This window comes from Tauraco erythrolophus, chromosome 8 (genome assembly GCF_009769465.1).
Source record: "Tauraco erythrolophus isolate bTauEry1 chromosome 8, bTauEry1.pri, whole genome shotgun sequence".
In the NCBI taxonomy this organism is placed as follows: Eukaryota; Metazoa; Chordata; class Aves; order Musophagiformes; family Musophagidae; genus Tauraco; species Tauraco erythrolophus.
The window spans coordinates 38,871,739-38,895,645 of record NC_141472.1 but is presented as its reverse complement, the minus strand read 5'-3'; the positions used below and the strand labels follow the sequence as shown (position 1 = coordinate 38,895,645).

Genomic DNA, 23,907 nt, shown 5'->3' with positions numbered 1-23,907 from the left:
AAACATACCTGATACAACAGAAATTAAGAACAGGATGTGTCTTCTGGTACTCACTCCTCCTCACCCAGATATCCTGTACAAACTAACGCTAGACTGGTGAAACACCAGTACATGCTGGGAGGGCGACAGCTCAGCCAGCCACACTGGATGGGCCCACACCAGATCCCAGCAGTGAGCAGGACCTGGCTGCTGGGCTACTCCATCCCTTGTACTACTGGTACAGAGATAAAGGGATGGAGAAGCATTTGAAGTTCAAGTTGACTTTGAGCGAAATTGAGAAAAAAAATATTCCAGAAAAATTAAAACAAAACCAAGGTACCAACTGACATGCTTAATTTGCAGAACCTTCTCCTTTGTCTTTGGTATGACTGCAGAGAATCTAAGAGAAGACTTCGCACAAGAAGTTGGTTTCAGCATTAACTATGGAGAGGGAAAAGTACTGCCAGTCTAGAGTGAATCAATGTGACGAGCTGCAACAAGCTCCATGTATTACAGACTGTTTATGAATTCATTTGTGAGTGATCTAGAATTTTCTTTCTCTATATCATAGAATCATAGAATCATAGAATAGTTTGGGTTGGAAGGGACCTCGAACCCTCAAATCTAGTTCCAACCCATATATAAAAACTAAGGAAACTGTGTGTCTATAAAAGCACCTGATCTTATAAATGCAGTGTAAAGCAGATCTATACATCCAGCCAGAGATCAGATTCCCTATAAGGAGAAATAAAATCTTAGTTCTGGCATGACAATCACTCTGACATTATAGTATTTAGAAAAGGTCAGCTAGTTAATTTGGTACAGACAAGCAAGATAAGTATTAATGTGAGCTTCACCTTTAGCTGTTCTAGATTTTTAAGTTTCATTCACAACAATTTTTTAAAGATATTTGCTTGTTTTTACATCTCACAGGCAGAAGTGTTCTACATAGCGTGTCTCTGCAGGGAAAAATGCTACAGTATTACACAATAATGGTGTGCTTCTTAAATGGTAGTTCAAAAGACTGGAAGTCCCCAGAACTGAAGACATGCTGACGTCACTATAGCCAGGATTTCACACCAGAAAAAGCAATTAGAGATAAAGAATTAAGATCAATCTCAGAAATAAAGCTGCATGTTCCAACGGCAACAGCTTGACCCTCCTAACTGGCAGCTCAGGCATCCTGACCCGGCCGGCAGCTCGCAGGCAATCAGCACTGGGCAAGCAAAGGCAGGATAAGCCTTTGGGCTTTTGTACTAATAAGCAGAGATTCTGTAGGAAGGGAAGAAAAGGAGAAGAAATTAAGAACTGAATTAGGTTTCTGCAGGACATATAGAACTGCTGCCTCTTTCAGTTTCTTTCAAAAAGACAGGACCAAAGAAACAGGAGAATATATGTTGATCTTGGAAATGCTAACTCTTAAATGCCATTGTTAGGAAAAAGTTATTTTCCAGGAGAAGTTACATGAGTAATGAAGGAGAAGGCAACTCCTTTTGCTGGCCATATATTTTCCCATTAGCTCCAAAACAAATCTCCGTCTAATTTTCTCAGGCTGGAGTTATAGATGTGAATTAAAACTCCCCCAAGATCAAGGAGGCCATCAACATAATTCAAATATCTTTTCCAAGGTCACTCAATCTCAGCTACACTGCCGATAGATAATAATGTATTCTGCCACTGGTTTTGACCAGCACACGCACATGAAAAGGTGGCTGTACAGTATTTTTAGGGATCAGAATACAACCCGTAACATATTTGGAATAATTTTAAATGAAAACATGTAGAGAGAGGGAAGATGCCGAGTGTGGCTCGCAGACAGGCTTTACTCCTCTGCTCTTACTCCAACAAGAGCAGTCCAGGTGGCCAGAGCTATAATTATCCTCACATGAAAACGGCAATTTGGAGTTGAAAGGCACCTCTGAAATTTGGCAATGCTCCAGAAGCGTAGACTTTCTTAATGTTGCTTAACATTTCATAAAACCCCCCCAACACCTGTATAAGGTGCTTAAAATGTCATTACCACCTGTAATTAAATGCAGAATCCAATTACCACAGATAGCAAATCAGGTTGGTGCTTACCATTTGTATATATTGACCGTGTTGCTTACAAAAAAAAAAATCAGGACTAGTAAAGCACACATAGAGGGATGTAATATGCAGATTGTATGAAGCTCTAAAGAGCAATTACAAGATAAAAGGTAATGAGGAATAATAAGGACAAATTAGTTTCAGTGAAGTAATGACACTTGAAGTTTAAACTTCATGGGAAAGTTCTGGAAAAAAAAGCAACCGGTAAAGAAATAAAAAAAAGCAAAAATGATGGTGAGAAGGTGAGAAGATAATCATTACCTAACACACTTATGGATATCTCATTTTTATAGCAATACATTTCAGTAGCGTTATTAAGAAGTTCTGTGAACCCAGCTGCATTTCCAGAGCTGTGAACCACAACCACTCAGGTGCCTCAGACCCATCTGCAACAGCAGTTTCATGAATTGCACCCTGTTGTCTTCAGAATAACCATACAGACCATTCTGAATTTACCACACTGCATCAGACTGAGTCTTGTTCGCATGCTCTAATTAAATAATACTAATTAAAGTACCAACTATATAAAAAAAATAATTGTATTGAGTAACAGTATAGGGTCAGCTATTACAGTTCCTCAGGTGGGGTGTCCCGAACGAAGATATCTCCTCTCTATGGAAGAATACGCTCAGGGCTTTAATCAGGCCAGTCACACAAGTTGAAGATGAAATATGTATTGTCAAAATCCCACTGTTTATATAATTGAGCTTTGTTTTTAAGTTTAATTCCTGTTTTCAAGGCCAAAACATGAGGGTGGTGTTTAAAGAAAAGATTTAAATCGTTCCGAGATCCTTAGGTGACAGGGGACAGAGCATTTCAGTTCTCTACATTAAACATCTGCTTTGGAGATTTTGTAAAGGAACATACTGACTTTGAAACAAATATGTTCATGTCACTTCTATCAATTCAGAGGTCTTTAAATTCCAGATCGTGGTGCCATAATGATTATTTAACTGCTGTTATTCTGTCAAGTAAACGGATACTTTTTGGCACACACAATATGTGTTTTGCTGACATGATACATCACAACAACGCAGACAGAGCCGTTATGGTGTATGAGGTCAACAGAAGCTCTCCCTGCATAAATTAGACTATATAAGTAAAAAATGCTTACTAGACTTTTCAAAGAAAAACAATTAATTTCTTAAATCCCCAGGATATCTACAAAGAAACATACTACTCGCTGTACGTAAAGGTGGTAGTCTCAGTCTCTGCCACCTGCCCGTGGTGCTGCTGTGACCAAAAACCTTTGAGGAAGAATTACATTTTATATCACCATAACGGACTCGGAAATAGAGTTACCTGGACCTGTGGAGTTTCTGTCTGATCCTCTCCACAGGGACTGACCAGGTTTTAAAATTTGTTTAAATTAGTAAAAAAAAAAAAAAAAAAAAAAAAAAAAAAAAAAAAAAAAAGACACAACTGAGCTTTGGACTAATTTTACCAATTAATTGTGCCAACTTTTCAAAAGTGGATTTCAAAAGAAGAGTCAAACATGGTTGTGAGAACAGCAAACACCATACTTTCTACTCTTAAAATTTTCTGGTCAAAACAAAGTGCTGTTAATATATTCTAAAAAATAATTATTAAATGGCATTATTCTTTAAAAACAAAGTGCTGTTAATATATTCTAAAAAATAATTATTAAATGGCATTATTCTTTAAAAACCTTTTTTTCTTTTCAAGTAATAAGTATTGGGCTTAACTCTCCTCTTCATTACAATAATTCCAATTACTTTGGTGGACGTAGTAGTAGCAAAGTCGCAGTTACTATTACTTTGATGAAGTCTACATTACCAAGAAAAAAATAGCTCTTTTTATAAATGCTCTTTTCTTTTTCCCTTTTCTCTCATATTAATTATTGCCTTTTCCATTCCACAATGTTGAGTTTTCTTATCTAGCCAACTGAGAGAGGTTTGAAAATTTCCTATGCCTATACCCGCCATGGTCCCTCGAATACGTACTTTTTCACTTGAGAACTGATGGACAGTAAGTGAGGCAGTGTTGTTATATTATGGTTTAGAAGGTAACTAACTCAACTGTTTCTATAAATACATTTTTCTTCAGTAAAAATTTCTGTAAAGCAGGGAACACTTCATGCAGATCTCTATATACTGTTGCGACATAAAACACACTTTAATATGCTGCTTCCATTCCACTGGGATTGCGTTCTTTACATAGAGCTTAAAGATATTAAGAATATATTATTTCCTTCAAGTTGACATTAAAGAAGTGAAGAAATTTTCACTAAGATATCAAGACTTTGTAAAAGAGGTTCTATATAACTTGAAAATCAAAACCTTTATTTTGAGAGCTGTTATCTCCACTTACTGGATAATCTTGGAAAACAGATAAAGAATAAATATGAAAATACATATTAAGCAATTCAAAATATTACTGGTTTCAGCTATTCAGATTTTTCCTAGTTAAGCCTATTTATGATTTAATACTGAATTCAAACAGGAAATTTTTTTTAAAGGTTTATTTACAAAACAGACTGTTATTTCTCCCAGATATCTACAAAGGAGTGGTCCTTATCAGTGTGAGCTATGAATCCTAATAATAATGGCATCTTATATGAATAAAACTATTCTACAGTATCTTCAGATCTGTGCCATAAAAATTTGCACCAATATGTTCTTTTCAGGCTAAAAACAAAGGTGGCATTAGTGGTCATACTTACAAAAGGCATAATGAGTAATTATCAAAGCTTTGATATTACTCATCCAGATACTATTTTTTAAACGTAAGACTTACTTGCTTTTGAAAATGTAACTCTCATGCTTTTAGAACCAATGAACAGCTCCAACCACAATATTTTCATAAGAAATACAAAATTTACAAAAGAAACACAGTTAAAAATCAAAAGAAGAAAAAACTGTGACTGTAACCTAACCCACCATTGTCGTATCCCGACTGACACCTCTATACTCTGCTTTATATTGACAGTACAGATTTCTTCCAATCACATAAAACATATTTATGGGTAATTCTCAGGGACTGACAAGCTTCATGCTAGTTTTTGAAGCTTTTCTTCTTTTCATAGTAACTTTAGTTTACTTTTAGATGGTGCAGATGCAATAAACATGCATTTGAAAAGGCAAACATCAATACTAGCCTTAATCTACTGTTTTAACTCCCAGTTCTTTCCATTCAAAGCACAGACCTGGCAGAGCGAGAAGAGGGCTATTAGCTTGATAGTTACAAAGTCAATAGAAACTGGATTTTAAAAGGATATCAAATCCTCATGATAAGGGACACGGAAAGTTGCATGCTCAGTGATCCATACTATTCCCTGCAAATCAGATCAGGGAGATTAGTCTTTTCTGATGATTAGTTTATTTGCCTTAATGCAAAGTGGTGAAAGCAGTTCAGTGAAACATGTAGCTAAACAAAACCATTTTCTGAAGGATACAGAATTAAATGGTAGAAAAGTTTACAAACTTATAGCTCTGATTTAAACTGACCAAAGCCAGACACTCCAGACACATGCCTATAACTTCTTTACATCAGGCTGTTTGCAGGCACCACAGGAAATTTCAGCCTTAAATCTTGTTAAATCTAAAATAAAACGAAAAGCCCTGAACAACCTGCTTCCCCAAATACTCAGACACACACATGCACATGACGAGTAACGAATCCATGACAGTTTATGAGCTAGAGAATTAAAACCTGCACAACATTAAAAGGTCTGACTTAAACTGATCAAAGTTAAAAATTCAGAGTAAACTTGTAACACCTTTATATCATGCTTTACGTTGTATAAGGAACCCACATTCCACCAGTACAGAATGTTCTACCCATTGCGAATAAAAACCCAAGTGTCATAATCAGATCTTCTCCTAATTCAGTAACTGTAAAGATGGGGAAGTTACTAAAAACAATGGATTGGATATCAGTGTGGACATAAAGACCACGATGACACTCACGAGGACCCTCGTGCCCAAATCCCTTTTGATGGCATCACTGCAGTCGTTCCTGGGGAGCCGCAAGGTGCTGCTGGGGCTCCTGCCCTGAATTGCCTTTGAGGGACTGAAACTGAGACCTGCTTTGAGATGCTAGTAAATGCCATGAACGCGCAGCCAGATCTTACATTTTACAACCTATCATCAAGGCCATCTAGAAAAGAGGCAATATTCTATAGTTAACAGAGCACTCCTCTCCCTTTCTATTGCTAAAGTAAATTGCCAGCGAGTCTTTTAAAAATAGAAGGATCAAATAGACACAAAATGTCATAATGAGATTTCTAGAGCAAAAATAATCTCCCATATTGTTGCAGCACATGGATGCTTTCAGCATGAAATTGAGCCAGTCCATTCCTTGCATGCAGTGAGTACTTGCAAAATGCCTTTCGCATACTCACTGAGGGCTGGCTTCTGCAATCCATCCTGGGTACTAGGGACCCTCAAAGCAGAAAGCCAGATTCACTCCGTGTCAGCTAAAGGTCATAGGTCTATGGTTCAGTACTATGACATACTCTGGCTCTTTGAAAATTGGTTTTGGAAGCAGGGATAAAAAGAATCTTCATCTAGAAACTGGGGGGATCACTGATGTGCAAAAAACCTGGCTAACAGCATATAGCTGCTAATACTTTTTCTTAGGGAAGATTTTCATATGAGCTTTGGGTTATGGATACCATGAATTCCAGAATAATGCATTCAATAATCGTGAATACAACTGCTGAAATAACCCTACATGCAAAAGAAAGAAATACGATATTTGTGCATGTATTTAAATGAAGGCAGATTAGGACTTACTTTGTCCAAGCTGTGAGATAATGAAGCACCAGTCTACTCTGATCCAGAACCCTCATAGCTGCAATAGTTGGATGTCCACAAGCATATCAGCAAGATCTGGCACAGCAGCTTGCTCAACCAGCTATGTGATTTCAACAACAGGGCAACTAGACAACATGGGCAATTTTCTTTCACGCTTTAGCAAAGCTGTGACCATATCCACCACTTATGATCTGGTTCTTGATTTGCTTTTCATGACTTAGGTTGTGTATTTATTGTCTTGATCAAGAAAAGCAGGGTAGTCCATTTCCTTTTCTTTATTTGAACAAAATTCTTGCCAGTTTTAATTTCAGATCTGCTGCTTCAGCCCAAATTGCATGTGTAGCAGAAGAATGTCTATTTGTGTTAGGATACTTTTCTAATCAAAAGTGGAAACCCAACATGAACCGTATCTATCCATCAGTAAGACGTCAGTAAGTGCAGTTTTGCAAGATTCTTGATTTTATGTCAGCTGTCTCCATTTTACTTCTACATCCGTACGTACTCGCTATTTACATAATACACAATAATAAATATCTATAAAACCAATTGTGTATTTATGCAGGGGGTTTTTAAGTCTATTATGTAGCCTGTGCTCCTTGTCAGGTTTGACTCGTGTCATTGCTTACAGAAAGCAACTGCATTGTCAGCACTGCCAGCAGCTCTGAACTTGCTATTCTTTCCTGCAGATTCCTACCAGGGGTAGAGCAGAGGGAGCAGAAGGGTCCCTGTCTCTTGAGAGAATAACAACGCAAGCACTGCAAACCAAAGAGGACACATCCCTTATTTCTGTCTAATCACCTGAGGTCTGGAGGCCTTTTAGATGCAACCTCTAACTTCAGAGTCCTCCCTCCTTTTTATTCCAAAGTAGTTTCACTACACCCCAAGATTTTTTTACTTTTTTCCCCAAGATCTCCTGCTGTCCATCAGTGTCCCAATGTGATGCTCTACCAGGTGACAGATGCATTTCAGGTGTGTGTACTTGGTGTGTGTGCAGACCAGGTGTCAGGAATGCATCCAGACATCCATGTCTGAGACAGTGGATGTGAATGCACAGCTCCTGAAATCCTCCTCCACAATGTGACTGCATCCTGCCACTCATCTGAGCCCCAGGTGCTACCCTGAGCTTCGGTTTTCCATCTACCAGTAAGAGTGAAAGTGTGGTTTTGGCCTATAGGCCATACAGAGAAAAGAAGGAGGATGTTCTGTCCTGGATTTTGTTATATTTTGGCACTAACACTCTTAAATACAAATTATTAATGTTCAAACAGATCATACTTTTCACATGCTTGCTCCAGACGCTGCCTGATTTCCCACAGATTTCTCTCCTGCCTCCTACTTGCCCCTCCACAGACATCAGACAACCATCCCAGGTCTCCATGATCTCCACTTTTTCTGAATATCTACACTTTTGCCCTTACTCTCATCTTTACAGTATCTCTCAGCCCTTTCCTCTGTTCCTATCTTTCTCCCTCCAGTCTTCTGCTGAACTACTTGGAGCTCTTTTGCCAAGGTTTTTCAGGCTCTCTAATATTTCCTTCTCATGTCTCCACCATGCACAGGCTTATCAATTATCCATCCACTAACACAGGGAATGATGAGCAACAGCCAAACCTTGATCGTGTTTCCCCCAGGAAGAGCAGGATTGGTATCCCTGGAAGTGTTCAAGGCCAGGTTTGTTGAGGCTTTGGACAACCTGGTGTAGTGGAGGGTTTCCCTGCCCATGGCAGGGGGGTTGGAACCAGATGATCTTTGAGGTCCCTTCTAACCCAAACCATTCTATGATTCTATGATTCTATGGGTGAATACTCAGCTACTGACTGTCATGAGACTTTCCAGAAGCTAATGTCATTGAGATTTCACCTTCCGTGTTTGGTTGAAACTGGCTAAAACACAACAAAACCTGAAGGCAGAGGGAAAGACAGACAGAAAACCACGTTAAAAACAAATGTCTAAAGTTCCTACACTCATTAAATGTGATACCTCATTTTAAAAAGCAGTTAGATAAAAATAATGACCATTTTCGTCACCTCCTCAGCACCACATTTCAGCTGGCCAGAAATAAATGAACAGACCATTAAATTAAAAATGCTCTCCCACACAATCATGCTGAGTACCCCTTCCTTTAGAGTGCTCCCAGCTGAAGATGTCTTGACACAACTGGCTGAGGTAACAGAAAAAAGTCCACTCAAATGACAGCTCAATCCCCTCCTTCTTCCCTACCTTCATCAAACCACAGAACACACAAGGAGCACTTTTCTTCCATGAACCTTTCATCCCTTTCACCAGAAGAAATCTCATTTTCATCCTGATTAACCCACAAGATGGCAAATCTTGAGAGAAGATATCCACAGCATATATGGTGACATATTTCCTCCAGATTTAGATCAATTTAAAGATGTCATACAAAAGTCTGTGTGGAATAGTTTGGGAAAAATAAATACGAAATGCTGCGCTGATACTGTAAGTCATTTCCAAAAGCATTGAGGCTGGATAACCTTGCCCTGGCCCTGACACAACGGTGTCACGGTAGTGTCAGGATGCTCATAAAGACGTAAGGAAACCCTTGGGGAAGCACGTGGAGCTCATCAACAAGCAACCAACCTGTGAGTGCCTTCCTGGAAGAGGAACGGCTGCAGGAGCGCATCCCTGAGCCTCACTCCTTCCCAGGCTATGAGACTTTACTTCACCCACAGAAGCCTGAAAATCTGCAATGATCATGAAAACGTTAATACGATCTGAGCTACCTCAGTACTAGTGGGGCTAACTATTAAAATCTCATGAAAAACATAATGAAGCTTTTTTTTTTTTAAAATTTATGCTCTAACCACAGAAGAAGGCAATTTATCAAAACCATTCGCCACATCTGACTAATAGTTTTGTACATTACAGGAATCCACAACTAACTGGTGAGTGCTGATAAGCTGTAAACCATTTCTCTTCTTGTAAATATTGCAAAGTGTCCAACAGTGCTGTTAATACTGCTGCAATAAAATCGATTAAAAAAAAAAAAAACCAAAAAAAAAAAACACCACAACAAAAGAAGGAAAAGCTAAAAGCCTTTCAGAAGTAGAAAAAAAGAAAAGACTTTTCAAGATTTTTCACATTTATGTTGCTTTCTTCCCTTTCTCTGGAAAAAATGAGAGTCATGCAGCTATGTTGTTATGGGCGGCAATCTGGTGGGATCGCAGTGATTGAAGTGCCTTCATCCCCGTGACAGCTCAAACGGCAGAGCCCTAAAGGAACAGCGAGGTACTGAGGGAGGTTATCAGCTCAGCTCCGGGCACTTTGCCCCTTGAATTGGAGCTGAACTAATGCACCATTAAAATATTAGGTGGCACAGAGCTTCCGTTTCAGATCAGCGGCAGCTCAGAGAACATTGATGGGCGATATTGCTTTGCCAGAGCAGCGGTGATGGGGCAGGGGAGAGGAAAAGCTAAGCAGCCTCTCCCCACCACGTAACAGAGAAAACAGCTTGCACTTTGCTGTGCTGGTGCATGACATGCCTCCGAGGGATCCTCATCATGCCTCTGCTGTTGAATGTTGTTCAGGAAACAAGAAGCAAATTTTCTGCTCTATGTTATTAGTCATTATAGGGGCTTCTCCTGACCATTAGAAATACAAATATTATCAATAAAAAGATGAAACCATGATCCTGACTGACGGCTGCTGTTGGCATAGGATATGAGACCTTCTGAGTGTCATGCTATCCAAGTGCTGATGCAAATATCTGCCCAATTATATGACCGAACACAAATGAAACTTTACCTGAGAACCATAAAACACTTTAAAAAAAAGTAATGGGTGAAATTCAACTTTGTAAGGAGGGCAGGACAGGTTGTACATCACTTAAGCCTTACTTAAGGCCTCAAAATAGGATTTAAGTGAAACTTAGCTGGTGCATGACATTTGTGCTGACACCGTGCAGAGCTGAGTGCCACCCATTAACGACTTAACCCTCACAAGCAAGCATTCCTTTGAGGATCATTACTTTTATTGCACCCATAACTTTTGAAAAAAAAAAGGACTGTCTGTTGCACTGCTGTTTCACATTATGAGGAGCCTGGTGGCACAGTCATCTTCAGATGTTTCCACTTCTTGTTCTCATGCTTCTCTATGCTATGGCAGGACACCTCGTCCCCTTGCTGTGCCCCTGTCCTGTTACCCAAGTCAGTAGAAGTGTTACCCCCAGAGAACTTTTAACACGAAATCACAGCTTCAGTTAATTGGCTCCATGAGCTGTATAACGCTCACCGATACATCTGGCAGTACTGGGTGCACAGAGCAATTATTCAGCCAAGGTTTGCTGCTTCCCATTTGACAACGGCTGCTCCTCTTTTCAAGAGAAATTCACAGGGAGGCAAAGAAGACCCCAAGGAAAATAATTAAAATGAAACAACCAGGAATAACAACAACAAAATCTCTGATAAAGCAGAACAGAAAAGCGTGTAAGTGCTACTCTCTAAAGCTTTCTATCTATCTCCCCCTTTCAGAGCAAGCTTTGGAAATCACAGGCTTAGAGAACGGGGGCCTCTGCGACGTCCGTGCCTCTGACTGCACCAGGATCCGGGTGTTTGGCCTCGGCTTCAAAGAATCGCCTGGGCTGCACTGCGAGGTCACCAGATTAATTGTAAGCAGCTTCCCACGGGCTCATAAAGTATTGGTGATGCAGTCAAACTTTGACGTGTTTATGTTAGAGCCTTTTACCCTGAACCATGCCGAGTGCCATCATCTCTCACCGCCGACAATGGGGTGCAGATACCTTCAGAACTCATTGTCAATATGTTTGCTCCAAGCGAGGGGAGCTGAAGAGGCTCAGCCCTTTTCAGGGCTGGTTCCTTGGAAATGCACAGCTATGCATTCTTCCTAATTTTCTCTGTGGTTTTGTTTAACTCTTGTTTGGCTCAGCTGCACTGTAGTCCGATGAAGCCTGAAATCACAATATTAATTCTCATTTTGTACATCTGGAATCAGTATGCTTGGTTGTTTTCCTAAACACATTTCAATGCTAAGTTTTGTGGTTAAATGTAAGATTTCCTCCACATAGATACAGAGGCTCTTATTGGAAGTTTCTCAGCCATAGTTCAATACCAAATCAGAAGTTTTAACGAGCATTAAACTCATCTCTTCTGCTAACACTATAATTTTATCATAAACAACTATACATAGGCAATGTTAGAACTGAATTATTTGGTGTATCAGCATACTCAGATACGAAGTGCTTGATTCATCTCATAAATCCACCTCTTAAGAGACATTCAGCCTGATTCCCATTTGATGCTAACGTGCTAATGAGGCACAGCTGAGGTTTGCCTACCATGCCTGCTTCGGGCTCGGCAGGCTCTTAACAAGCAGTGATGCCTTGTGCAGCTGATCTAGAGAAGTAGTTGGCATCGCCTTCAAGGAGCAATGAGCTGGCTGCTGAGCTCCAGGAGGAAACACAAAGTTGCTCCACCACATTACCCTGTCTCATCCCAGCTGTTCATCCCAAGCACAGACCACAGCACTTCCTAAAACAATAGAGCACTTGTATGCATAGACGAGCACGGCTTGCACTTTGCTGTGGCTATAGTAACAGCATCATTTCTTTTAAATAAACCATCTGGAAATGCCTTATATTATTAATTAGAAATATAAACATATGTTGACAACTGGAATTTCTTTATATGAGCCTTCAGTTTCTGCACTCTCCTTCTGTTTTACTGTAGCATCTCAGTGGCGAATGGATACCAAGAGAGCAAGAAACCACAAAAGCAGATTTTCTCAGCTCTGAGGCTGTGGACTGCCAGATTCCTCTCCTGAACGTCACAGAGACAGAGGCTGTGCACTTTGTGGCTGGTGACGAGCCGTTCGCAAGATGGCAAGTGAAAGTAGGAATTTCTTATGTTTCTAAGAAATTATTTAGAAGGAGAAAATCAGTTGTCATGGTAAATTAAAATGCAAAGCACAATTTGCTTCCCTTCAGAAATGAAAATGCCTGTAGAAATACTCACGTTAATGTCATGTAGGGAAAAAAAAAAAAACAACAACCAAAACAATATGAGTTAAAAACAGGTGTCTGTCTTTGTAGGCAATCTGAAAGTGCAAATTACAATCACTTCTCCAGGTAATCACCTGCAATTGATGCAGTTGGACTAATCAATTGCTCATCATTAGTATTTCATTCCTGGAAACCCCAGCTCAATCTCCTGATTAGGCAGCAAGTATAAGACAGCTTTGACTGTCTGGTTGCAAGACTGATGCTTGCGCAGTGCAGGAGCAGAGTACTGGCTGGCTTCTGGGTGGCAGGTGAGGGCTGGCATGATGCAAGCAGACATGTCATGGTCATGGTCTTTCTCATGCTGGGTTCTCTGCTGCAGTTTTAGTCCTTTTTGTTCACAAAATGATACCTACTTTCGAAATATTTACTGGAAATCAGAGCCTTACTGACCCTGTACCTGCTGCCCTTGGTCTTGCTCTCAGCCTGGATGGTTATTTTCTGCAGATTGGTTGGGGTTTTTTTAAGACTGAGATCATCCAAAGGCTGCATAGCTGAGAAAAATATATTGCCACAGTAGGCAGACTGCAGATGTGCTTTGAAAATTGCAGCATGTAAAAATGAAAAGTGTAAAACACTCACTTCGCTGTGGCGTTACTGCCTGTCCTGCACTCCACAGCTGTCTGTACAGCAGACTGGGGACATTTGCTGCCACGTGGCTTGGGAGAAACAGAAAGATATTTGGCAGTGCATGTTTTCTACCCAGTAATTTATTTGAAACAGATAGGGATTTGTGTTTTAAGAGATTGATGTAAGGTCTCTGTGGGAGCAGAGCTTGATTATTGGCTGCTGGGGTGGACCTGGAAGTTTCTTTGGGAGAAGGAGCCATCAGAGGTAGAAGACACTGAGGCTTATCCAGGAAGGCAGTTCCTCTGCTCAGGGCTCCAAAATTTCTCTAAGGAGATACTGAACTCTGCCAACTGTGAGATGAAATGCTGCCTTATGATGGAAGGATCCAAGAGGGAGACACCCTTGAGTTTCTCGGCCCAAGAGGACAGCCAACGTTTCTGCACATGCACAGAGACATTTCTCCAGTGTAACTGGGATTACTTCCTTGCAGCTCGGGTGTATTACGATACGGTTTGCTTTCAAGTGCTGCCTTTCAGCCCTGAGGAGGTCTGTACCATTTTTCTTATTTTTTCATCTCAAAACACATGTAGAATGTCTCTTTCCTTGTGCTTGAGTTCAAGAATTTCTCTGCACCTGTAGGCCTTCTGCCCCTTCCCTCTCCTTCAAACCCTGCAGAAAAAATAGGTTCACGGCTATACAGCGAACAGACAATTAAATCGTCTCAGTCCGGCCTGACCGGCTGCATGTGAATCCAAGTTCTCCTGTGGATCTTTTTGCTGAACGAATTGAGAAGGCAGAGCTCAGCGCTCGGTTTCAAAGGCAGCTGGTCTTACACAGAGGCACAGAGAACAAAATGATGGAGCTTTTCAATGCAAAAAAATGGTTCGAAACTAATTCCACAGATGTTCAAAAATTTGTGCTCCAGAAAATTCCTGATAAGACTTACTGTGACATTGACCTTCAGGGTTATGATAATAGATACCTTTTTAAATGCAGGTAAAAGATTTTTAAGAACCAAAAATCAAAACAATTATTTCTGAAAATATCACTGTTCAATATTTTGAGAATCTCTTCCCTCTCCCAAATGAAATTTCAGAGGAACAAAGTTTCACATAAGCCTTTTCACAACCAACGTTGAGGGAATGGGGGCTTGACAAGCTCTTCTCAGTGTTCTTTCATTTTATCTGCTCTTGTACTCACGTTTCAGATTTTGCTCATTCTATCCATGACATGCTGCTGAACGTAGATAAGAAAGTACATGGGGCTACACCAGAGTGTTTGGTATAATTAGTTTAGATATCAAAATACAAACTCCTACTTGGGCAGCAGATGACTTGGGCGGTCCACACAGATGCCTGGGTGAAGAGGTGAAAGAGCTTGGCAGGCACTTATCTAATTTGGGAAGCAGGTCTCTCACTTATCCTCAATTCGTTATCGTTGCCTGTATTTGCCAAGAGCAGAAAAAAAAAAAATTGTTAAAAAGTCAGCGAGGCAGGAACCAAATTTGAATTCAGCAAGTTTTTACAGCTTTCATTTTTCATTTACAAACATTTGTACGAGTCAAATTGTATGTAGATTATGAGTGATGCAAATAGCCAAGATTGTTTCATGATGAATGAAATACTTCAGGCAGAAGTAACAGACTTCCTGATTGTCCTGACTGCTTATCCAGAAGAAGAGGCTCTTTCCTTCCAGATGATATATATGTAAAAGTGACCAAGGTATAACTCTAAGTGTGTCTGGCTTTTAAGGACCAACAAAATCTGAAGAGAGGTTTGCTCAGCTTAGGTCTCAGTGAAGTATTTGTTCCACATCGCTAAGGTGACTAATGGAAAAGCAATTAAAATAGCTATAAAACAACCTAATTCTAAAAAGACACCAAAGTGGATGTTTATAATAGAATGTAGACAAAAATACAGACTTAAAAAAAAAAAATCAAATTGGCAAGAGTCACATTTCACTCACAATTCTCACTTCAGACAGAACAATTAGTGCAATTTTATAGCTTTTTATATTTTTCCCTGTCTACCCATTTCTTCACCCATTATTACTGCACTGGTATTGAGACAACATTGGATGCTCTGGGAAAAGAATGAAACAAAATGTAAACTGCATTAGGAATAATATATTCTTAATGGAATTCTTGGTGCCAATAATCACTGTCTTTATGTGAACAGCAGGTCTTGAGGGGAATTGCCCGTTTTATTTTTTTCTCCTCTCAAACTGAAAAATAAATTCTTTATTTCTTTTTAAAGAGTTTTTAGTTTTAGTATGACACACAGTATCAAACATCTTGACTGAGCATGATACCAGGAAAAAAATATTTTTATTCCTTCAAGCTATACCAATGAATTTTACTTCAATTTAAATTAGGCCAAAGAAGTTGTCTCACAGTTTCAAATTGTGAATATCCATGAATACACCCTGTTTACCTCCTTGTATTGGTTTCTGCAGAAACAAATGCTCTTGGCTCATGGTGCGTTTTGAGCTGAGAACCATCAAATGTGAAATTGTGGGAGTATCTACTGTACAATGTTCCATGAACTTTCAGGTCATTCTTAGTGAAATTGTTGATGCTTTCTGTGAAACTTAATAAAGCAATTTTTACTCTGTGCACTTCTAGTAATCTTTGTTCAATTTAACATACATTCTTTCTGTGAACTAAAATAGTTTATTAATTGACCAAAAAACTTCATAGTCTTGACCTTGTAAAAGTCCTTTGCAAAGAGTCTGAGGATGTTTCAGCTTCGGGTTCACAGGAGAGATGGAGGAAGGTTTGAGGCTTGTTTTCATAGCAAGAGAACAGAAGGGGTCCCTGACTGATCCAAAGCAAAGGCCTTGTTAGATCTTCTAAACAGTGGCTTTAGTTTTATTTGAGAAGCCAAAACCTGTAAAATACCTAACAGAAAGGGCTTTGCTTTCCTGCTGGTGCTCATCACTGTTTACAGCTTGGTTTTCAGCAGTGATTTGGGGTGCTCTTTAAAGTTCACACAACTCCAGAGGTGTCACAACACTTTCTCAAAAGCTAACCCTTTCCACACTAGTCTGGTATCTTTTCATTTTTATTGTAGAAAAATTAAAATATAAACTCACGTAACCCTTTCTTATTGTGTAAGCGTTTATGTATTAAAAATGCCACGCTAACTTAAGGCTTTCTAAATTAGCCACATGTACAGGAAACTCTGAGCTGGGACAGGAGGTGACTGTTCTAATGTACCTTCCTATGGAAATGGGACTGTAGCTGTGTGGTTTGGGCACTTTTGTTAAGCTTAGTTTAAAATTATCTAAATAATATGCATTATCTTTATGCATTATTATTTTTTAGTTATTTTTTTTTTTTTACCCCAAGGAGTTTACTTACTGATTCGCAATTAGTAAGAAAGTGGTCCTGAATTTCAGCCAAAAACTTCAATTTTGTTTCACAACTCCTTGAAAGATACCCTTGTAGTACTTGAGTACCTATGCGGTTTCCATAAACGTATTGAAAAAATCCTCAGGAAAAAACCTAACAGCAATCAGAAAAGTTGAAGGCCAGATGAGCCAAAAGATCTTTTGGTTATTAATGAACAGTTTCCAGTTTGGAGCATTAAGCAATTTGTTAGCTTGCAGTAAAGCCACTCACAAGTGGTTTAATTTATCTTGCTGGCAAGCATCCGGTTCAAGGGGACAACGGTATATGCTCCGGAATGAGCAGACAGTCTCCATATGGAAGATTATTACTTATAAGGATGATTTTTGTATCATTTAGATCACAAACGATGGCTTCCAGTACAGTAATTCCAGAGTGCTGACCCTGTACGACGCAGTCTGCCAGGCCTGCCAATTCCATCCAACTGGACTTTGTAAATTAAAGGTAATTTAAAGAGTGTAAAGGTTTAATATGGATCGTTCATCTCTTCCTCAGCCCTCTCCTTCCCTTTGATGTACTGTGTGCAATAACTGCTTTAGAAGAGGAAAATCTATTTCGTAGGTCAGCTGCACAGTCTAACACTTCTCTTTTCTCTCTTTCACAACCTCCTGTCTGTGATTTGGTTGGTTATTTTTTTAATATTTACATGGAGTATGAATACCTGATAGAGTATGCTTTATGACGCACCTGTCTCAGACAGACACTTCCAGAAAGACCATGGTTGACAATATTTATACTTTGCAGCTGGAGATAAATAAGACTGAGTTGTCTCCCTCGAAAGGCAGCGTAATTTCGCTTTTGAAGTGTCTCTGCTATTTTACCTCCCCTAGCCTGTTTGGCGAGGGCACTGTAACTGTAAGGTATATCATTTCTATACCCATTTTCTGCCTTAGCAAAAGGTATACTAGGATGCATGTTACACTGGTTTTGTCACGTGAAAACACCCTTGAGAGAACATAAAACATTCTTGCTTACATTAAAAACTGCTAAGTACAAACATATAGTACTTTGACAGTTTCAAAACCATAATCAAAAGTCTAGTGGTACATTTTAAACTGCCTGGAGAGCATTGTAACCCTCTGTTTTCCTGTGGACTTACTAGTGTAACACCCTCTGTCCCTTAAAAAAGAGCTTCCCTGCTCTTATTTTCTAGACAGCTGCATTAGACAACATTTCTGGTTTTCAGTGGGGCTTTAAAAGAAGCTTTTGGAGGGTGTTGGGTGGGATATTTGAATGGTTGATCCTGCTTTCCTACCCTGAGGTAGGTATGAATGAATAGGACACCACTCTGTCTGCATTTTTATAAAATGAAAATTAATCAGGTATATCTTAACTCATTTGCTTCACTTTTCTCATTAACATTAATGGGAAAATACAGTTTTCAAACTTGCACTGATTGCAAAAACATACCAGTTACCAAAATAAAATGAAAGTTCACATATTTTCAAATAAATCAGCGAATAGAGATTACTTTATAGGCCCAAATGAGAGCAAACCCACTTAAATTTCAGATTAAAATAATTGTGTCACAGCCATTTCAGTTAAAGTTAGGGTGAGTTTTTTGTCAAAGGCTTTCCTTATTCTTACATTTTTAAAACTCAGAAATATGTATGTTTTCTCAATATGTTGGTGTTCTCTAGGGATTAAAATAATTTCTATCCTAGGATGCTTCAAGGGACTATTTGAACCAGGCTTCCAATTGCATCAGACCACATTCTAATTACCCCTCTTATAATATTACTTTGTAATACCTAAATTGCTTTCAGGAAAGGTGTTTCAATTAGGGGACGTTTTATATCAGGCCATTTCACATTCTGTGTTCCTCTTTTATGGAGCCCATTGTGTACCACACTATCACATCAGAAAAAATGTCTTTTTCAACAGAACATCAAGCCTTTGAAAAAAACAATGTAATAAAACCTAATTAACATCCAGATTTTAATGTTGAAGATCTATCATGTCACATTCTATCATGCCAGGGCAATCATCAGAGTCCTTTTTGTTTCTCTACCTTGCACATTACACTTGAAGTGGTATTAACTCAAATATTTTGCAAAATAAGTTTGAGAAGCTAATAAAGCAGTAGATAGAAACCACGAGGGCAGTAACAGGACCCACATCAGTTTCGGAAAAGCAATGTGTATTCAAAGGAGGGAAAGGGAAAAATCTCTTTGACCCTGGTAGCTTTTCCCTCCTGATGTCCTGCTATAGAGGTGACATCCCCCGTGTCCCCAGCAGACCCCCAAGTGTTCCTGGGAGTTTGCAATGTCAGATAAATTCCCATCTGAAGTTGTGTCCCAACACAGGCTACAAGTGAAAGGCATAACTGCCATGGGAGTGGAGTGATTTGTTTAATTACATCCATTAATGTCCCTGTGTTGGCTTCTCTGACAATCCAAGTGTCTTCAGCCCACTCAGAAGCCACAGGTCCTCCCTGGCCCCGGTGGCCACCCTAACCAGGAGAGGACCAAGTCGGTCTCAAAGGCTGCTGTGACCACAGTGCACTGCATGCTTCTGCCAGCATGCTCTGCCCAACCTACACACCATCAATGTGTTCAGCTAAATCTAATGCAGTTCTTTATTCTGCTTTTATATCATTGCTTTTTCATATTTTTATGAAGAACCTCCAGAAATAATTATGTTACCAGAACAAGATTCCCAAATTTCAAAACGAGCTTTTATCCAGTCTCAGTTTTTGTTAATCTCACAGAGCTCACTCTTGAGTGTTGCTAATAATCATCATATTAGTAGTCACAGCTGGGAATAATGATCACATACACTATATAAGTGTGGAAATGAGAACTCACATTCTGTCGCATTCATCTATAGGAAGCAACATCACATGTTGCCTAAGCTAAAATATTCACAGCTACAAGAATCTCACACTGGAAAATGGGAAAACTTACATTTCTTGTTTTCTCCCTGTTGGGAGAAAGCACCAGAATTTAAATTACTACTGTTTTATTCAAGAGACAAGCAAGTTTCTGCTTATCTCCAGAAATTATTAATTTCTAATTTCTTATCTTTCTTATTTCTTTTTTCCTTACCTCCACCTCCCACCCATCTTTATTTCCTTTTTTTGGCAGGAGAATACCTGTAATATAGATGGACTTTGCTATGGTGAAGGAGAGTCAAGCCCTACCAGTCCTTGTCTCCTCTGTGAACCTGACATTTCTAAGTTCACCTGGTCTATTAATGAAAGTAAGACAGTTTTTTCTAAGATTTAGAAGCACTTAGCTGGGACTTTATGGCTTGGTCTATGAAATACATGGTTCTTTCATTAGGCTAACATGAATCTATCCTGCATAATAGTGTGAGTGGACTGTTTGTAATGGGAATAATTGGGTGCACCAGAAATGCAGACTCACCAGAAGCAGACAGTACTCCATCGTTTGCACTATGCATCTGGGCATGTAGCTTGTTCTGGCTGAAACCTGACGAATCTCAAATTAATAAAACCAAAATAACACCTGAAATGAAATTGTTGATAAGCCAGTGCCCCATGCAGTGCCCAAGTCTGTCAGCTAAAGGTGAGGGACCCTAAATACATCTGTCATCATCTCACAGGTACAAATCTTTAAGGTAACAATTTGAGGAAAATACTGTTTTTAAAACACTAGTGTATATTTTTAGTGTCTGGAAGAATTGTTTCCTTTCCCTGAGCCAAATCCTATGAAATGCCACACAAAAGACCTTGGCTTGGCAGGGAGTCTAAGTGATAGGGATCAGCCACTCATTACCTTCACTGCCACAGAACCTGAAGGCTCATTCTGCAGCCCATCATGACAGGGGTCACAGTGAAGGCCACCTTTTGAAGCACCTCCTGAATGCTGAGGACTTAATCATAGCTTTTTCATGGCTACATTCCCAGTGTAAGCAACAACCATTACTTATCACTAGCTTTACAGATAATCTATGTTTCTAGCAGCATTATCCTCACAGCGCATCTCCCCACTTACCTAAGCACGTTTACATCTGGTCAATATAAAGATTATGATACCACTTTTATGTAGATTTGTGTGTTGATTCTAGAAAGAGTTTCTCTGTACTTTTAGGTTCTGTAAACACAAGCAAACACAGAGAGCTATGTGAGTGACAGGACCAGCTTGCTTTGTTTGTTTGCAGTTTTATATTCCTTGAGGGTGACTAGGTCAGCAGGAGCCTTCTGGAGAAAGAGGAAGATGGCCCTTGTCCTTGGGGAGCAGCTGGGGATGCTCAGGGACAGAGGCTCCTAGAGAGTGCCAGGTAGGACAGCAGAAACGGCGAGAGCTGTAACACAGTGGCTGGAGTCCACAGCTCCAGTGGAGATACTGCCAAGAAGAACAATGAGCAGACACGCTCTTAGAGGTGATAGAAAGGCCCTTGAGAAGGACCAGAAAGGACTCAACGGTTTCCAGTAACACAAGAAGTCATAAGCTGTCTGAAATCAATTCTGGAAACAAGAACACAATAGAAAGAGAGAGAGAGTTTTTCGTGAGTCCTTTTAATTTCTGTTCCAGCCTAGCAACTTTGAATTTTCTCGGTTTAAAAACATACACCTCTAGTTTATGTCCTAAAATATCCAGCTTTTTGAATTTAAAACTCCTTCTCAGAAAAAGGTGTAGGCAAATCCACCTAAAGTGTTGGCCAACTAAAAATCTCATTGGGTGTTACTGGGATGAGTAGTTAAAATGCCTACAGGTAAGCCAGACATGCAGAAGAGCTTGTACACCTGAAAGCTGCGGTTTTTTCCCCAGGCATATAGTTTAGTCTAACGAGAGATGTTATCTGTGACTCACAAACTTTGCTTCCTTTCTGTCCTTCCATTGTATTGGCCATAGCAGTATCATCTCAAGGGATGAGCTGATCTGATTGTTATATAGACAAACTCATTGTAACACTGAGACAGTTCCATTTTAACATTCAAAAAATGGTTTAAAAGGGGAAAATTGCATTTGTTTTGGAATTTATAAAGCTAGGAGTGATTTGGGAAATCTGAAACACATCATGGTTCACTTTTCAATAATTTCAAAATTTAAAAATATTGAAAAGAAAAGGTTTGTCAGTCTTGTTTTTGAAATTGTGAAAGACTTTTTTAAAGTTTTGCTATAATTGGGAGGGTGTACATATTCACTGGATGGCAAGGAGGTCTCTGTGGAATTAGAAACACTCTTGTTCACAGACTACTTTCAGAACTTAAGTTATTTTGTGCCAACAACTTCTTGTTACCCTCCATCCAGTTAACACCTTTGTGTTTATCTGTAAATGCATACCCAGCATCTATATTTCATTGATTACCTCGGGTACAACTTTTATAGGCTCCATGGTTTAAGTGTTTGGGAAATAAAAGGTAAATTAATAGATGGAAGCTTTCAACAGTTATGCCGGGACAATCTGCTGGACAAGCAGTTTAGAAAGCTCTGATAGCAGAGCAGCAATGAGCGGAGAGACACGTTTAAATAACTACATAATACAAGACATGCTATGGAAAGCAAAACTTGATTAAAGTATATGCACCACAAGAAAGCTCTAATGATGACTTCCCACAAGCATAATGCAAGGACGCCTGCCGTCCTTATGAGAACATATACATGTTTCATAGTTTTAGAGCGTCACTGGAAATTGATCCTCGGTATTAGAAATGTTCTTTAAGGTAAACATAACCATGGTCAAAGTATATGGTGAGAAAATTCCTTTTAATATCAATACATGCCAATTTGTACTGCTGGTTAATGAGGAAAGATGCCTTGAGACTGAGGAGGCTTAGGACATGGAGACAAAATTCCTGGCCCTGCACAGATCTGCGGTCACCTCAGAGAACTCATGTGATCTTACTTTTCAATGGTTTCTAATTTTAAAATGTAATACCTTGTCCTCCTTATCTATTTCTATTGTAAGTATTTTCAGGCAGTGTTTGTCTTTTACTGTAAAATAGCCCAGTACAATTAGGCTTTTATCTTCATTAAGGAAATATTGAATGTAAACAACAACAATGGTGACATGATATGCACCGCTGTCACTGGGGATAGACAATCTCAGCATCAGTGATGTACTTTTGCTGGCACCGAGCAGACCTTTATCCCTAATGAAATGTCCGACTGAATCCAGTCAAACTGCTCAGTCTTAATTACTACTCATGTGTAAAGGCAGGAGAATCTACTTGATGGAAGAGCTACACAATTATTTTTTTCCCCTGAGTTTCCCCACCAATTCATTTGTCATTCATTGTTTTGAGAATTAGTTTACTTATATTTAAATGGAGAGATAAATAGAGTGGCAGATAGAATAAATACATACATGTAAGCATTAGAAATATAATTAATAAAAGTTTTAGTAAGAATTGGGGGAGCAGTGGGAAGTCATAGAAGTTGTGTCTGATCTCCTCCCGTGTATCAGATAACAAACGAAAAGTAATGAAAGCTCAGTATGGGAGAAAAGCTCAGTATGGGAGAAAAGTTCAGTATGGGACATGAGAAAATAGGAGGGAAAGGGTACACTTTTTTGGTAAAAGCCATTTGCTGCTTCCATCATCTAAACGGCTTCCTCTGTCAGTCTCGGGGTACCTTTTTCACAGAGAGCACTCCTACAGAGACCTCTGCTGTGAATCTTTACATGGGAGACACTGGAATTTATGTAATCATGGTTTCATTTTTGCTGTTTAGACAACATGCCTCCTGTGTTCCAGGCCCCCTCCAGCCAGCTGCTGACATTTATTGGTGAGAATTTTGTTTACCAGTTAATAGCAGTGGATCCGGAAGGGTCAGCTGTGCTATTCGTCTTAGAAGCTGGGCCACAGGACGCCAGGCTCTCTCCTGCTGGCCTGCTTATCTGGAAAGTTGATACAGAAGAAATGCAGACCTTTGAATTCACTGTGTCAGATGAATGCAATGCACAGAGCAGCTACTCTATTGAGGTAAGGAAATGAACACTTTAAAGGAAAAACAAAACAAACCTGTTTATCATGTCATTGCTTTGGTGCAATTGTCATTACAGCTAATAATTTGTTACTGTCTTGAAAACTAAGACTTCAGCTATTTCCTCATAAGTGTATATTATCCAGCACAGCAATA

General features: G+C 39.4%; 1 protein-coding gene across 1 annotated transcript in view; it reads left to right on the top strand.

Annotated features, from left to right (window-relative positions):
* LOC104384628 (von Willebrand factor D and EGF domain-containing protein) overlaps positions 1–23,907 on the top strand; it is a 198,303-nt gene that overhangs the window by 89,446 nt on the left and 84,950 nt on the right. Inside the window, exons 12-16 of the mRNA XM_086616173.1 lie at positions 11,336–11,472; positions 12,551–12,712; positions 17,198–17,302; positions 19,945–20,059; positions 23,500–23,750. Coding sequence (XP_086472299.1) covers positions 11,336–11,472; positions 12,551–12,712; positions 17,198–17,302; positions 19,945–20,059; positions 23,500–23,750 — 770 coding nt within the window. The remainder of the gene's footprint in view (positions 1–11,335; positions 11,473–12,550; positions 12,713–17,197; positions 17,303–19,944; positions 20,060–23,499; positions 23,751–23,907) is intronic.